This window comes from Phocoena phocoena, chromosome 2 (assembly GCF_963924675.1).
Source record: "Phocoena phocoena chromosome 2, mPhoPho1.1, whole genome shotgun sequence".
Taxonomy (NCBI): Eukaryota; Metazoa; Chordata; class Mammalia; order Artiodactyla; family Phocoenidae; genus Phocoena; species Phocoena phocoena.
The window spans coordinates 153740725-153754758 of NC_089220.1; the positions used below are offsets into that span (position 1 = coordinate 153740725).

At 44.3% G+C, this 14034-nt stretch overlaps 1 protein-coding gene across 1 annotated transcript in view; it reads right to left on the reverse strand.

The window, feature by feature from the left end:
• The window catches only part of SFMBT2 (Scm like with four mbt domains 2), a 187389-nt gene extending 174686 nt beyond the window's left edge, over positions 1-12703 (reverse strand). The window contains exon 1 of the mRNA XM_065871843.1: positions 12552-12703. Coding sequence (XP_065727915.1) covers positions 12552-12651 — 100 coding nt within the window. The 5' untranslated portion in view covers positions 12652-12703. The remainder of the gene's footprint in view (positions 1-12551) is intronic.
• Positions 12704-14034: the final 1331 nt, after the last annotated feature.

Below are 14034 nucleotides of genomic sequence, written 5' to 3' on the forward strand. Positions count from 1 at the left end.
TGTAATACTCTATCTAGTCTCAGGAATTGATAGAAGAGGATAGCTTTTGTAACATCAGAAGATGCTAAGTCAAAAGGCAGTTACCTTAAACGTTGTCTTCTAAAGCCAAGTTGCTAAGAACTTCCACCTCCAACTTTAATAAGGTGGTTTATCATGAAATGTCCGAGAACAGAAAAAGCCACCTGAAGAGAAAACCTTTCCCTTGGAGCTCTTCCAAGATGCAGAGTCACCCTGGGGTTTAGGCCCTCCCATCAGAATCACGTTCCCTGGAAAAAGTCAGCAGGTCTTGCAGCCACCAGTTACCAAGGGCTGTGAGGCGGGTTTCCAGCTACTAAAGGCAGGGAGGCAAACCCAAAGGGAAAGCCGTCAGGCTCTAGAAAATGCCTCAGGGGGTCACCCAACAGTTCTGCCCACAATCCTTTTCACCCAAGCCGCACTGGGCATCAGTGATCAAGTCTGTTTTCTGACCCACTAGCCAGAGGCACGGACGCAGCACGGTTTCCTTGCCAGGGTAGCCTGGTACGGAATCTCTGGGGTAGCTGACTTGTTGCAGTGAAAGTCTGTGCTTCCTTTACACCCTCCCGTCCAGCGGCAGCTGAAACCACGCCTCCTGCAGGCCCTGCAGCTCCAGCCCTGACAGGCACCTCCGTTTCTACCCAGAGACCACAGGCTGTCACAGCAGTGACGAGAACTGGGGGTGTCAGCCCTCCTCTAACTGCTTTACATGCAGCACCTTATTTAATCCTTCCAGGAACCCTGACAGACGGGCACCTCAAGGGACTTACCAGGTCACACAACTGTCCAGCTACGAAGCAGGGGTCCAATGCAGGTGGCCTGGGGTGGAAGCCAGAACTTCTCCGAGGCACCTTCCCAGGTCAGACAGCCCCGCTCCATCACCCCCTTCTCCACCTGGAGGATCCGAGGCGGACCCCAGGGCCAGCTTACCTGTCTCTGTGGTGGTGAGCGTTAATGTGTTCAGGGCCAAGTCGGGCAGCAGGAGGACCCAGGAGGTGGGGGTTGGGCGGGAGGCAGCTGCCACCCCCGGGGAGGAGGACAGAAGGGGCAGGGATCCCGGGGCTTGTTTGCAAAGAAGGAGGAGAGAGCCAGCAGAGGATGTGGCTGTGATACTCGGCCTCGAGCCCACCAAGGCACTAGGTCCCGGAAGAGCGGTTTTTGGAGAATTCCAGCTGCTGAAAACGGATCGGGCTCCTCCAAACCAGAGACACTCGGGTGGAGACTGAGCCTTTAGGAGCTGCCTGCTGTACTTTGATGAACCTCATCAGGACCGCAAGAGACATGATGATTCCACCACTTGGAGGCAGTGGCGAGGCGAAGACCAAGGCTCAAACCTCCCAACTGCAACTGTGAGACCCTTCATCAGAGCTCTTGATCCTTCATAAAACTCTCATCTAGGCTGTTAACAAACATTTTGTTTCCACCCAATTTTAATTCATTACAAGCTACGTTTCCAGTCTCTTCTCCCCATAAAAGACGCTGCAGCAGCTTTCGTGCTCACTCCGGCATTCACTCCCGTCAATCAAGAAAGAAGAAGGTGGAACTTCCCTGGCAGTCTGGTGGTTACGACTCCCCACTTCCAATGCAAGGGGCTCAGGTTCCATCCCTAGTCAGGGAACTAAGATCCCACATGCCAATAAATAAATAAACAAATAAATAAATAAAATCCATAAAAAAAGAAAGAAAGGAAAAGGTACCACTGGGACCCACCCCCTCCCCACATGTGAGTCAGTGAGATCAGTGCTCAGGAAAACTCTGCTGCTCTCTGCCATCAAAACAAACACTTTAAAAAGCAACCAAGAGTCAGGCCTAGAATGGGATTTTAAAGATTAAAACCTTTATGCCTTTAAAGATTTATGCCTTTAACTCTAAGTATGCTGTTTTAACAATAAAATCAAACACAAAATGGAGGGTTTTCGGAACCTGTAACATATAACACTTCCTCCACCACCTATGCCCTCACTGAGCAGCTGATTCTCTAAAGACATTTCAAAGAGCAAGAGACAGACACGCCATGTTTATGAGTGGAGGTCTCATAAACCCAGAGCAAATATTTACCAGCTGATGCATAAACTTCTTAAACCCATAAACACTTTATCAAGGAAACGCTGATGGCCTCTTTTCTCCGCATCGGAACTGGTCAGAGGCATCTCCCCACGATGTCATGCAAGCAGACTGTGAAAAGCTACTAAGGAAATGTCACAGCTCAGAAGAAGGCAGGAGTGTTCTTCAGTGGCGATCCAATTCTAGAACACAGAGAGCTGTGTATGTGACTGGAATCGTTCATGTTAACTAGAAAAAGAATACTCCAAGTGGGAGTGCAAACGACTTTACAGTGAAAAATGGAATCAACACAGGACTCATTACCTTTTTTTAAGTCATCAGCTCTTGGGTTGTAGAATGTAACAAGCTGAAATAAGACTAATCTTTCAGAGGAGAATATTAAACCTGTCATCCGCACCCAGTCAAGGAATAGAGAATCAGCAGGTTCACGATGAGATCTTACAGGGCACCTTCTCGTGCGCTAGATATTATTTTTTAAGTGGATAGAGAAAGGAAGAAGACATTCAATCTTTGTCATTTTAACTGCTGATAGTCGGTTGGTAGGATCACAAGGTTTAGAAAATGTTTGCACTGTGAGTACATTAAACAGACACAGGGCACTGATAAAACTCAGAAAGGACTAGCCAACATCAATCCTAGGTCTGAGTTCACAGCTGCAAGATTACACCTGCGGGGGGGGGGGGCGGGGACGGGACAGGGCGGGGGGAAAGACATCAGAACACAAGGTCCTCTTGGCCACCCAGACCCCAGAGGGCCAGAGAGACTTTCCAGAAAAAACTAAACATCCCATCTCCTAGCTAGGGGAGGCAACAAGTATTCAAAAGACACTTTAGAAAGGGGAGGAGGAGAAATATTATTGAGTCACATTGAACTAGTCCCCAGCTGGAAGAGTAAGAGATCCAGATTTTTCTACTAAGAATGTTGACTCCTTTCCTTCCCAAACAGAAGAGCCCACGGGACTGTGGTTAAATACTCCTAGTCCCAAAAAAAAAAAAAAATCAAGCCCACATTTCCAGTGTAATTCTTTTACTCGGTGGCTTGTCCCGTCTAAATGTGCAATGCCACTTTATCTGCAGACTTCATCAGCAAACTACACTTAGCTGGCCTGGAAAAAGAATGTCAAGGAATCTGCTGATCACTATGTCAGCACACTATCTTGCTTGCTTTTATCACCAGCAAGCAAACCGCAATTGGAGAAACCGAGCACTCCAGGAATCCAATCGCGGTCCCCTTCCTTCTCTGTGCCCAGTAACGGGGCCGCCGAGGCCTCGGCGCCCCCCCCAGGAGGAGGAGGAATTTTACATGCTGCCGATTTCACTGACAGGACACGAGTGTCAGTCATGGACCCCAACACTCTTTGAGCCTTCCTTAGGCGAAGAGGCAAAAGTGAAAAATAAAAAAGCTGTTCATACGAGTCATTTGTTTTAAGCTGAACTTTCTAGTGCAGGCAGCAAAGTGGACCATCATTCGAGGAATCTCAGCAGCTGGGGGTGAGGGGGCGGACCTCACAAGATGCGCACACCCCCCGGGCAACCACATTAGACTCCATCCTATGGCCCCAAAACTTTGGCAGAGAAGAGCCCGAGTATAGCTGCTTCTCAGGCAGATGCAGCTGTGTGTCACATGACACGTGGGGACCGGAGAGAGACGGGGGACAAGTGGAGGAGAGGACAAGAAGGGATCTGAGGTGCGCCTGGTCCCATAAAGCGTGGGGTGGTAGGGGCAGGGGAAGTGTGCTCACAGGAACACGTATGTATGAGGGTAACTTCTCCCTGCACCGAAAGGCAGGCACAGCCCAGCGTTTCAGAGCCTCGGGGTGCTTGAGATGAAATCCTGGCTGGAACACAAGAGCCAAGTGACTATTGTCATCCGATGTTTCCTCATCTATAAAACGGGGCTAATAAAAGCAGCCATCTCACTGGGCTGCAGAAGGATAAAGGCATCCAACACGGGGGAAGTACTTAAGAGGGTGCCTGCCACACAGTTGGAACTCAGGACCACAAACCTCTCCTCGCGCACCTGCCAGCCAACTTAGAAGCAGCTGCAGGCTGTCTGTGCCTTCTCTGGTTCATCCAACACACGAATCTCATCTGGAAACTTCTGGGGAAAAGAACCTTGGCACCAAGATGCCATCCAGCCCTAGGCACGTCACAGCGGGTCTCAGAACCAAATAGCCCCACAACCGATTCCAGAACGGAAACTATTTTACTGATGAACCGGTTAAAAGGAAACTCCTAGGGAAAATAAACTACTTGAAGACTCATACTTGAGTCTGTTAACATCTCAATGTTCCAAACTAGAGTCGAGTTTCTACAAGTCGGCCTCTGCTCTCCACGAAGGTTTAGACCCTGCCTTAAATCTGTTTCCTCTATAGGAAATCGATCTTGTGGCACCTTCTAAATGCCTCCTCACTACACAAGGACATAGGGAAATTCCAAGGAGAAAGGACGGGTTAGGCACATAGGGAAAAAACAAAGTGAGTCAGGACCAAGATCTGAAAAATGTTAGGATCATTTAGAGGTAATTTAGAGCTACTATTTCTACTAAAGATCTTAACACCTTGATGCAGGCTGCCCCACACAACAGCAAGGACTAACCACGTGTGTCGGATAAGTTTTCCCCACTGCACACATCCCCCCACTGAAGATGTGCCAAACCGGACAGTCATGCTTCCCCAGTCATGGAATCGCCCCGAAAGAAAGTCAGTACAAATAATATTCCTGACACCATATTATCATTAATGGCTTCAGGATCTACTCATGCTTGAGTTATACCGCAGCTGCAAGAAAATGAAAACTCAACACACGGTTGGCTTTGAAACAGCTTTGAAAACACACTGCTGAAAACAACGCAGTAACAGGCATCGGATGTGTGCCCAACAAAAATACATTAAAAGCTCAGTAACTCCAAAAGTGGGAAGATAACCTCACTTAGCAAATGTAATAAAGACTTTTTTAAAGTACAGTTATACTTAAATAAAAGTAGAATAATTAGGATGAACCTTCAGCTATGAGGCTATGCTCTCTCTGAAAGAGAATTTCCACACTTCCATTGGGAGACACAGGCTCAGCTCTCCTTTTAGGAGAAGTTTTCTCACTCCTACTTTATGTACAGAAAAACACAAGTGGGGAGAACTAAGCCAATTTTGAAACAGGTACTAACATCTTTCAACATAGTTAGGCAATTATTTCAGGGTTTTCCAGATTTTTTTTGCAGATAAAAAGATAATTCCAGGTACAGACATTATTTGAGAAACATAATCTTGGAAACTCAATGATATCAAGCAATCTGTAATCCTGTCATTGCCTGGTCTCATCAAAATGCAAAGACACATCTCATAACTTTTGGATGGGGGTCAAATCGCCCAGTGAGTTAATGCTCTTTCTGTTTACACAAATTCACCACAGCAAACGTTTAAGATTCAGAGTGCTGAGTTGTCCTTGTATAATCTGCTGTTATGAAAATAATGCAATCCTTTCTTTTTAAAAAATTATCTTTTTAAAATAAACTATCATGTAAGTAGTTAGCAGTTACATTTATAAATTCTTTGGTTAAACATGAAATTCAATCAAAGATTGCTTTTTGCTTTGTTTGGGATTTCTTACAAGGAGAAATATTTTAGTGCAAATTCACATGACCTAAATACTTTTACGTCATGCACTTTTCTGAAAGATTCCTTCCAGGTTTTCAAAAGGTCTTAGGGGGAGTTCGCTGGCAGTCCGGTAGTTAGGACTTAGCGCTTTTACTTCCGTGGTCTGGGTTCAATCCCTGGTGGGGGAACTAAGACCACACAAGCCTCAAAGTGCAGCCAAAAAAAAAAAAGAAAGGGTCTTGGGAAGGGGCATCCGATGCTTGGGCAGATCCTCTTGCCCTCTCTTTCCGGGCACATGGGGGAAAATTCTATTTTCCCCTCCTCCCTTGCAGTGGCAGAAACACGCCAACTGGAGGCGGAGTCAAGATTGCTATGAGGAGGACGCAGAACTCGCGTCTCCTCACAACTAGGGCACCTACCAGGCACCAGTGGGGGACCACGGACACCTAAGGGGACGGGAAGAGCCCTCAGTGACCAGGTAGGATGTGGGGCCTCGGGCGAGTGAAGGGGGAGGAGAAGTGGAGGCGGAACGGGACTGGCGCCCCTGAAGAGCGGCTGAGGGAGGGGAAGGGATCCCATGCCCGAAGCGGGGAACTAGGGAACCCCTGGGAGGGCAGAAGATCAAAAGGGAGCGTGGCCAGGTTTCCCCGGCCCACTTGGGCCCCCAGGAACCTGCTGAGATGCCGGGCCTCTGCTCACCAAGGCCCCCTCCAGCCACGTGGGTCCGGAGGGAGTGGGAGGGAGGGAAGGGGGAGCAAAAGTAAAGGCTGGAAACCCGGACCGGCACCCCTGAGGGGCGACTGGGGGAGGAGAGGAGTTCCTACATCCAGCGGCACCCACCCATGGTTAGGGGTCCAGCGGCGACAGGGGAGACTCTGGGGAAGACACTGGAGGAGGGCCGTGAAGGAACGGAAGGGAACGGGGCCAGTGCTTTCCGTGTCCACTTAGGCACCGGGGAGCCTGTTGGGCTCCCGGGCCTAATCCTCTGCCCTCGGAGCCTCCCTCCTGCCGCACCCCTACACCCCCACCCAGAGCCCCATCTCTACACCCTGAGACCCCCTCCAATGCGCTGGGCCTAAACCCCAACCACACACCCTCGCCCAGGGCCCTACCTCCAAACTCCGGCACCCCACACTCCAGAGGCTCTCCTTTCCACATGCTGCCTCTCCCCTTCCGCACAGGTCCTAAGCGGAGGCCCCACCCCCAGGACCTTTCCCAGCTCTGAGGGTCCTGAGCCAAGGCCCCGCCCCATGCTCCAACGCCACCCCCACACGCATAGGTCCAGCCCCACCCTAAACCCCGCCCCTGCCTAAGTTCCACCCCTGCCTAAACTCTGCCCCCATAGCCAAGGCTTTTTTTCTTTTCTTTTTTCCTCTTTTATTTATTTATTTTTACATCTTTATTGGAGTATAATTGCTTTACAATGGTATGTTAGTTTCTGCTTTATAACAAAGTGAATCAGTTATACATATACATATGTTCCCATATCTCTTCCCTCTTGCATCTCCCTCCCTCCCACCCTCCCTATCCCACCCCTCTAGGTGGTAACAAACCACCGAGCTGATCTCCCTGTGCCATGCAGCTGCTTCCCACTAGCTATCTACCTTACGTTTGGTAGTGTATATATGTCCATGCCACTCTCTCGCTTTGTCACAGCTCACCCTTCCCCCTCCCCACATCCTCAAGTCCATTCTCTAGTAGGTCTGTGTCTTTATTCCTGTCTTACCCCTAGGTTCTTCAGGACATTTTTTTTCTTAAATTCCATATACATGTGTTAGCATACGGTATTTGTCTTTCTCTTTCTGACTTACTTCACTCTGTATGACAGACTCTAGGTCCATCCACCTCATTACAAACAGCTCAATTTCGTTTCTTTTTATGGCTGAGTAATATTCCATTGTATATATGTGCCACATCTTCTTTATCCATTCATCCGATGATGGACACTTAGGTAGTTTCCATCTCCGGGCTATTGTAAATAGAGCTGCAGTGAACATTTTTGTACATGACTCTTTTTGAATTATGGTTTTCTCAGGGTATATGCCCAGTAGTGGGATTGCTGGATCATATGGTAATTCTATTTGTAGTTTTTTAAGGAACCTCCATACTGTTCTCCATAGTGGCTGTACCAATTCACATTCCCACCAGCAGTGCAAGAGTGTTCCCTTTTCTCCGCACCCTCTCCAGCACTTACTGTTTCTAGATTTTTTGATGATGGCCATTCTAACTGGTGTGAGATGATATTTCATTGTAGTTTTGATTTGCATTTCTCTAATGATTGGTGATGTTGAGCACCCTTTCATGTGTTTGTTGGCAGTCTGTATATCTTCTTTGGAGAAATGTCTATTTAGGTCTTCTGCCCATTTTTCGATTGGGTTGTTTTTTTGTTATTGAGCTGCATGAGCTTCTTATAAATTTTGGAGATTAATCCTTTGTCAGTTGCTTCATTTGCAAATATTTTCTCCCATTCTGAGGGTTGTCTTTTGGTCTTGTTTATGGTTTCCTTTGCTGTGCAAAAGCTTTTAAGTTTCTTTAGGTCCCACTTGTTTATTTTTGTTTTTATTTCCATTTCTCTAGGAGGTGGGTCAAAAAGGATCTTGCTGTGATTTATGTCATAGAGTGTTCTGCCCATGTTTTCCTCTATGATAGTTTCTGGCCTTACATTTAGGTCTTTAATCCATTTTGAGCTTATTTTTGTGTATGGTGTTAGGGAGTGATCTAATCTCATACTTTTACATGCACCTGTCCAGCTTTCCCAGCACCACTTATTGAAGAGGCTGTCCTTTCTCCAATTTGAAAGAAAAAGTAACAACTGACACTGCAGAAATACAAAGGATCATGAGAGATTACTACAAGCAACTATATGCCAATAAAATGGACAACCTGGAAGAAATGGACAAATTCTTAGAAAAGAACAACCTCCTGAGACTGAACCAGGAAGAAACAGAAAACATAAACAGACCAATCACAAGCACTGAAATTGAAACTGATTAAAAATCTGCCAACAAACAAAAGCCCAGGACCAGATGGCTTCACAGGCGAATTCTATCGAACATTTAGGGAAGAGCTAACACCTATCCTTCTCAAACTCTTCCAAAATATAGCAGAGGGAGGAACACTCCCAAACTCATTCTACGAGGCCACCATCACCCTGATACAAAAACCAGACAGAGATGTCACAAAAAAAGAAAACTACAAGCCAATATCACTGATGAACATAGATGCAAAAATCCACAACAAAATACTAGCAAACAGAACCCAACAGCACATTAAAAGGATCATACACCATGATCAAGTGGGGTTTATGCCAGGAATGCAAGGATTCTTCAATATACGCAAATCAATCAATGTGATAAACCATATTAACAAACTGAAGGAGAAAAACCATATAAACATCTCAATGGATGCAGAAAAAGCTTTTGACAAAATTCAACACCATTTAATGATAAAAACTCTCCAGAAAGTAGGCATAGACGGAACTTACCTCAACATAATAAAGGCCATGTATGACAAACCCACAGCCCACATCATTCTCAATGGTGAAAAACTGAAACCATTTCCACTAAGATCAGGAACAAGACAAGGTTGCCCACTCTCACCACTATTATTCAACATAGTTTTGGAATTTTTAGCCACAGCAATCAGAGAAGAAAAGGAATCCAAATTGGAAAAGGAGAAGTAAAACTGTCACTGTTTGCAGGTGACATGGTACTGTACATAGAGAATCCTAAAGATGCTACCAGAAAACTAGTAGAACTAATCAATGAATTTGGTAAAGTAGCAGGATATAAAATTAATGCACAGAAATCTCTTGCATTCCTATACACTAATGATGAAAAATCTGGAAGAGAAATTAAGGAAACACTCCCATTTACCACTGCAACAGAAACAATAAAATACCTAGGAATAAACCTACCTAAGGAGAAAAAAGACCTGTATGCAGAAAACTATAAGACACTAATGAAAGAAATTAAAGATGAGACAAACAGATGGAGAGATATACCATGTCCTTGGATTGGAGGAATCAACATTGTGAAAATGACTATACTATCCAAAGCAATCTATAGATTCAATGCAATCCCTATTAAACTACAATGGCATTTTTCACAGAACTAGAACAAAAAAATTCACATTTTGTATGGAAACAAAAAAGACCCCGAATAGCCAAAGCAACCTTGAGAAAGAAAAACGGAGCTGGAGAAATCAGGCTTCTGGACTTCAGACAATGCTACAAAGCTACAGTAATCAAGACAGTATGGTACTGGCACAAAAACAGAAAGATAGATCAATGGAACAGAATAGAAAGCCCAGAGATAAGCCCATGCACATATGGTCACCTTATCTTTGATCAAGGAGGCAAGAGTATACAATGGAGAAAAGACAGTGTCTTCAATAAGTGGTGCTGGGAAAACTGGACAACTAAATGTAAAAGAATGAAATTAGAGCACTTCCTAACACCATACACAAAAATAAACTCAAAATGGATTACAGACCTAAACGTAAAGCTAGACACTATAAAACTCTTAGAGGAAGACATAGGCAGAACACTCTATGACATAAATCACAGCAAGATCCTTTTTGACCCACCTCCTAGAGAAACGGAAATAAAAACAAACAAATGGGACCTAAAGAAACTTAAAAGCTTTTGCACAGCAAAGGAAACCATAAACAAGACAAAAAGACAACCCTCAGAATGGGAGAAAATATTTGCAAATGAAGCAACTGATAAAGGATTAATCTCCAAAATTTACAAGCAGCTCATGCAGCTCAATATCAAAAAAAAAAAACACCCATCCAAAAACGGGCAGAAGACCTAAACAGACATTTCTCTAAAGAAGATATACAGATTGCCAACAAACACATGAAAAGATGCTCAACATGACTAATCATTAGAGAAATGCAAATCAGAACTACAGTGAGGTATCACCCCACACTGGTCAGAATGGCCAACATCACAAAAACTACAAACAATAAATGCTGGAGAGGGTGTGGAGAAAAGGGAACCCTCTTGGTGGGAATGTGAATTGATACAGCCACTATGGAGAACAGTATGGAGGTTCCTTAAAAAACTAAAAATACAACTACCATTAAGACCAAGCAATCCCACTATTGGGCATATACCCTGAGAAAACCATAATTCCAAAAGAGTCATGTACCACAATGTTCACTGCAGCACTATTTACAATAGCCAGGACGTGGAAGCAACCTAAGTGTCCATTGACAGATGAATGGATAAAGAAGATGTGGCACATATATACAATGGAATATTACTCAGCCATAAAAAGAAACAAAATTGAGTTATTTGTAGTGAGGTGGATGGACCTAGAGTCTGTCGTACAGAGTGAAATAAGTCAGAAAGAGAAAAAACAAATACCATATGCTAACACATATATATGGAATCTAAAAAAAAAAAACGGTCCTGATGAACCTAGGGGCAGGACAGGAATAAAGACACAGATGTAGAGAATGTACTTGAGGACATGGGGGGGGAAGGGTAAGCTGGGACGAAGTGAGAGAGTAACATTGACATATATACAGTACCAAATGTAAAATAGATAGCTAGTGGGAAGCAGCGGCACAGGACAGGGAGATCAGCTCAGTGCTTTGCGACCAACTAGGGGGTGGGATAAGGAGAGTGGGAGGGAGACGCTAGAGAGAGGGGACACGGGGATATACGTATGCATATAGCTGATTTACTTTGTTGTACAGCAGAAAATAACACAACACTGTAAAACAATTATATTCCAATAAAGATGTTAAAAAAAAAAAAAAAAAAGAAACACGCAACTGATTCTGGTCAAGAGGTTCTGAGCAAAAGCCTCTTCTGTGCTAGAGTATTTAATTGCTGATTCAAGACCCTGCAGCCCTGCTCATCCCCTACAGGGACAAACCTTGAAGCACCATGTTGAGATGGCAGCCCTATAAGAGGGTGTGGGATGACTCGTGGGACAGAGCATCCACTGACTGTGCTCCAACAGTGTGAACCATTTATAAACATTTACTGCATTAAGCCATGGAGTTTTTTTCTTTGTATTGGAGTATAGTTGATTTACAATGTTGTGTTAGTTTCTGCTGTACAGCAAAGTGACTCAGTTATACATATATATTCTTTTTCAGATTCTTTTCCATTATGGTTTATTACAGGATACTGAGCATAGTTCCCTGTGCTATACAGTAGGTCCTTGTTGTTTATATGTTTTATATATAGTAGTGTGTATCTGTTAATCCCAAACTCCTAATTTATCCCTCCCCCTCTTTCCCCTTTGGTAACCATAAGTTTGTTTTCTTTGAGTGTTTCTATTTTGTAAATAAGTTAATTTGTACTATTTTTAATGCTACATACAAGTGATATCATATGATATTTGTTTTTCTCTGACTTACTTTACTTAGTATGATAATCTTCAGGTCCACCCATGTTGCTGCAAATGGCATTACTTCATTCTTTTTTATGGCTGAATAATATTCCACTGTATATATGTACCACATTTCCTTTACCCACTCATCTGTCAATGGACACTTAGGTTGCTTCCACGTCTTCGCTATTGTAAATAGTGCTGCTGTGAACATTAGGGTGCATGTATCTTTTCGAATTAGAGTTTTGTCTGGATATATGGCCAGGAGTGGGACTGCAGGATCATAAAGCCATTCAGTTTTTGAAGTGATGGGTCACCTCACTATAACGTAGCCCACTGTGCCCAGTATTTCTAACCAAATTTTGCATAACTTTCGAGCTGCTATATGCTTATAAACGTGCCCACAAATCCCAGGAACAGGCAGTATGTGAGGTCTAGAATGCTGCCGCAATATTTTCTAAACATTTTCAGGAAGATATTGGTCAAGACATCAAAAGGCCAAATGCATTCAGAAAACAAAATCGCACCTGAATCAAGATCTCCATTACGGTCAGCTGAGCTCTGATGTTTTTCCAAGGGTGAAGACGAAGGGTCCCGCATGCTAGAAGCTGACAGGCTGTTCTCCATTCTTAACAACTATGGATTGTCCTCTCTTAATTCATCCTGAAGGAAGAGTTACCTAAGGGCAACCAACAACAACAGAAATCAGGGCACTGTAATTGTATTCACTCGTCTTTCAACTCTCCAAAAATAACGGTGTCCCATCAGAGCTGCCACCATTTCATTACAACAGGCAAAATGCAATGTCATGTAACAGAAAGTACCAGGACTGAAGACTAAAGAGCACATATCTACACACGGTCAACAACAAGGTCACAGCACAGCAGAAGCATCCACTTTCTACAGGTCATCATCACCCCTAAGATGGACACGTTTTTCACCAATAAATAGAATCGATGTGCCAACCCCCAATCTACCTTGGCAGCGTTGGCAAGACACTCCACCACTCTGCTTCTCCCTCCTCTCTCGTTGGATGCTGTGAAGCAGGAACACGCTCCCACCCCAGCATCCCCACACACAGGTAAGGTGTCCGCGGTCTCACAGGTGATTCGTTACCAAAACCAGTTAAAGAATCAATGCTTGCAAATAACGTGCTTTTTGACCAACTGGACTTTTCCTGTAGTAACATGGCTATTTCACACTTACAGTCTGATAGAGTGGGTGGGGAAACAGGTAAAATTATAGCCGGTTCTATGATCTAGTTTGTGTACATCACAGCCCATGAAATACCCAGACACAGTCATTACTAAGGGTCAGCCACTCAGGACTGGTTTGCCAAAATATGGACCTGATTCCTGCATTTCACTCTGCAGGTGGGAGTAGGCACTGCAGGGTTTCATTCCAGGAAGGGAAATGATCAGGTTTGTTTCAGAAAAATCATTTGGGCAGCTGCATGCCAGACAGATGGACAGACAAGGGGAGGCTGAATGGAAACAGACTAAGAACAGAAACGTGCCAACTGGTAGGGCATCCCATGATTAAGACAAAAACTGACAAATTACTACATAGTAGTTTGTAGCTCTTAATTGCCTACCCCATCCCCTCTCCTCACTGGAAACCACTGGTTTGTTCTCTACATCTGTTAATCTCCTTCTGTTTTGTTATATCACTTTGTCTATTATATTTTTTTAGATTCCATATGTAAGTGATAACATACAGTATTTGTCTTTCTCTGTCTGACATACTTCACTAAGCATAATACCCTCCAGGTCCACCCATGTTGTTGCAAATAGCAAAATATCATTCTTTTTCATGGCTGAGTAATATTCCATTATATATCTATTTTAAAGCCATATGTGGCTAGCAGCTGCCGTAGTGAACAGCTAGACCACTGCCTAGGCAGGCAGGAGTTTATTGTATTTGAGTTTGGAACATGTCCTAAATCATCACCAATTCTTGGCTCTCTTGAAGGTTGTAGTACAGCGAGCTAGTTAAAAGAGAAAATAGGAA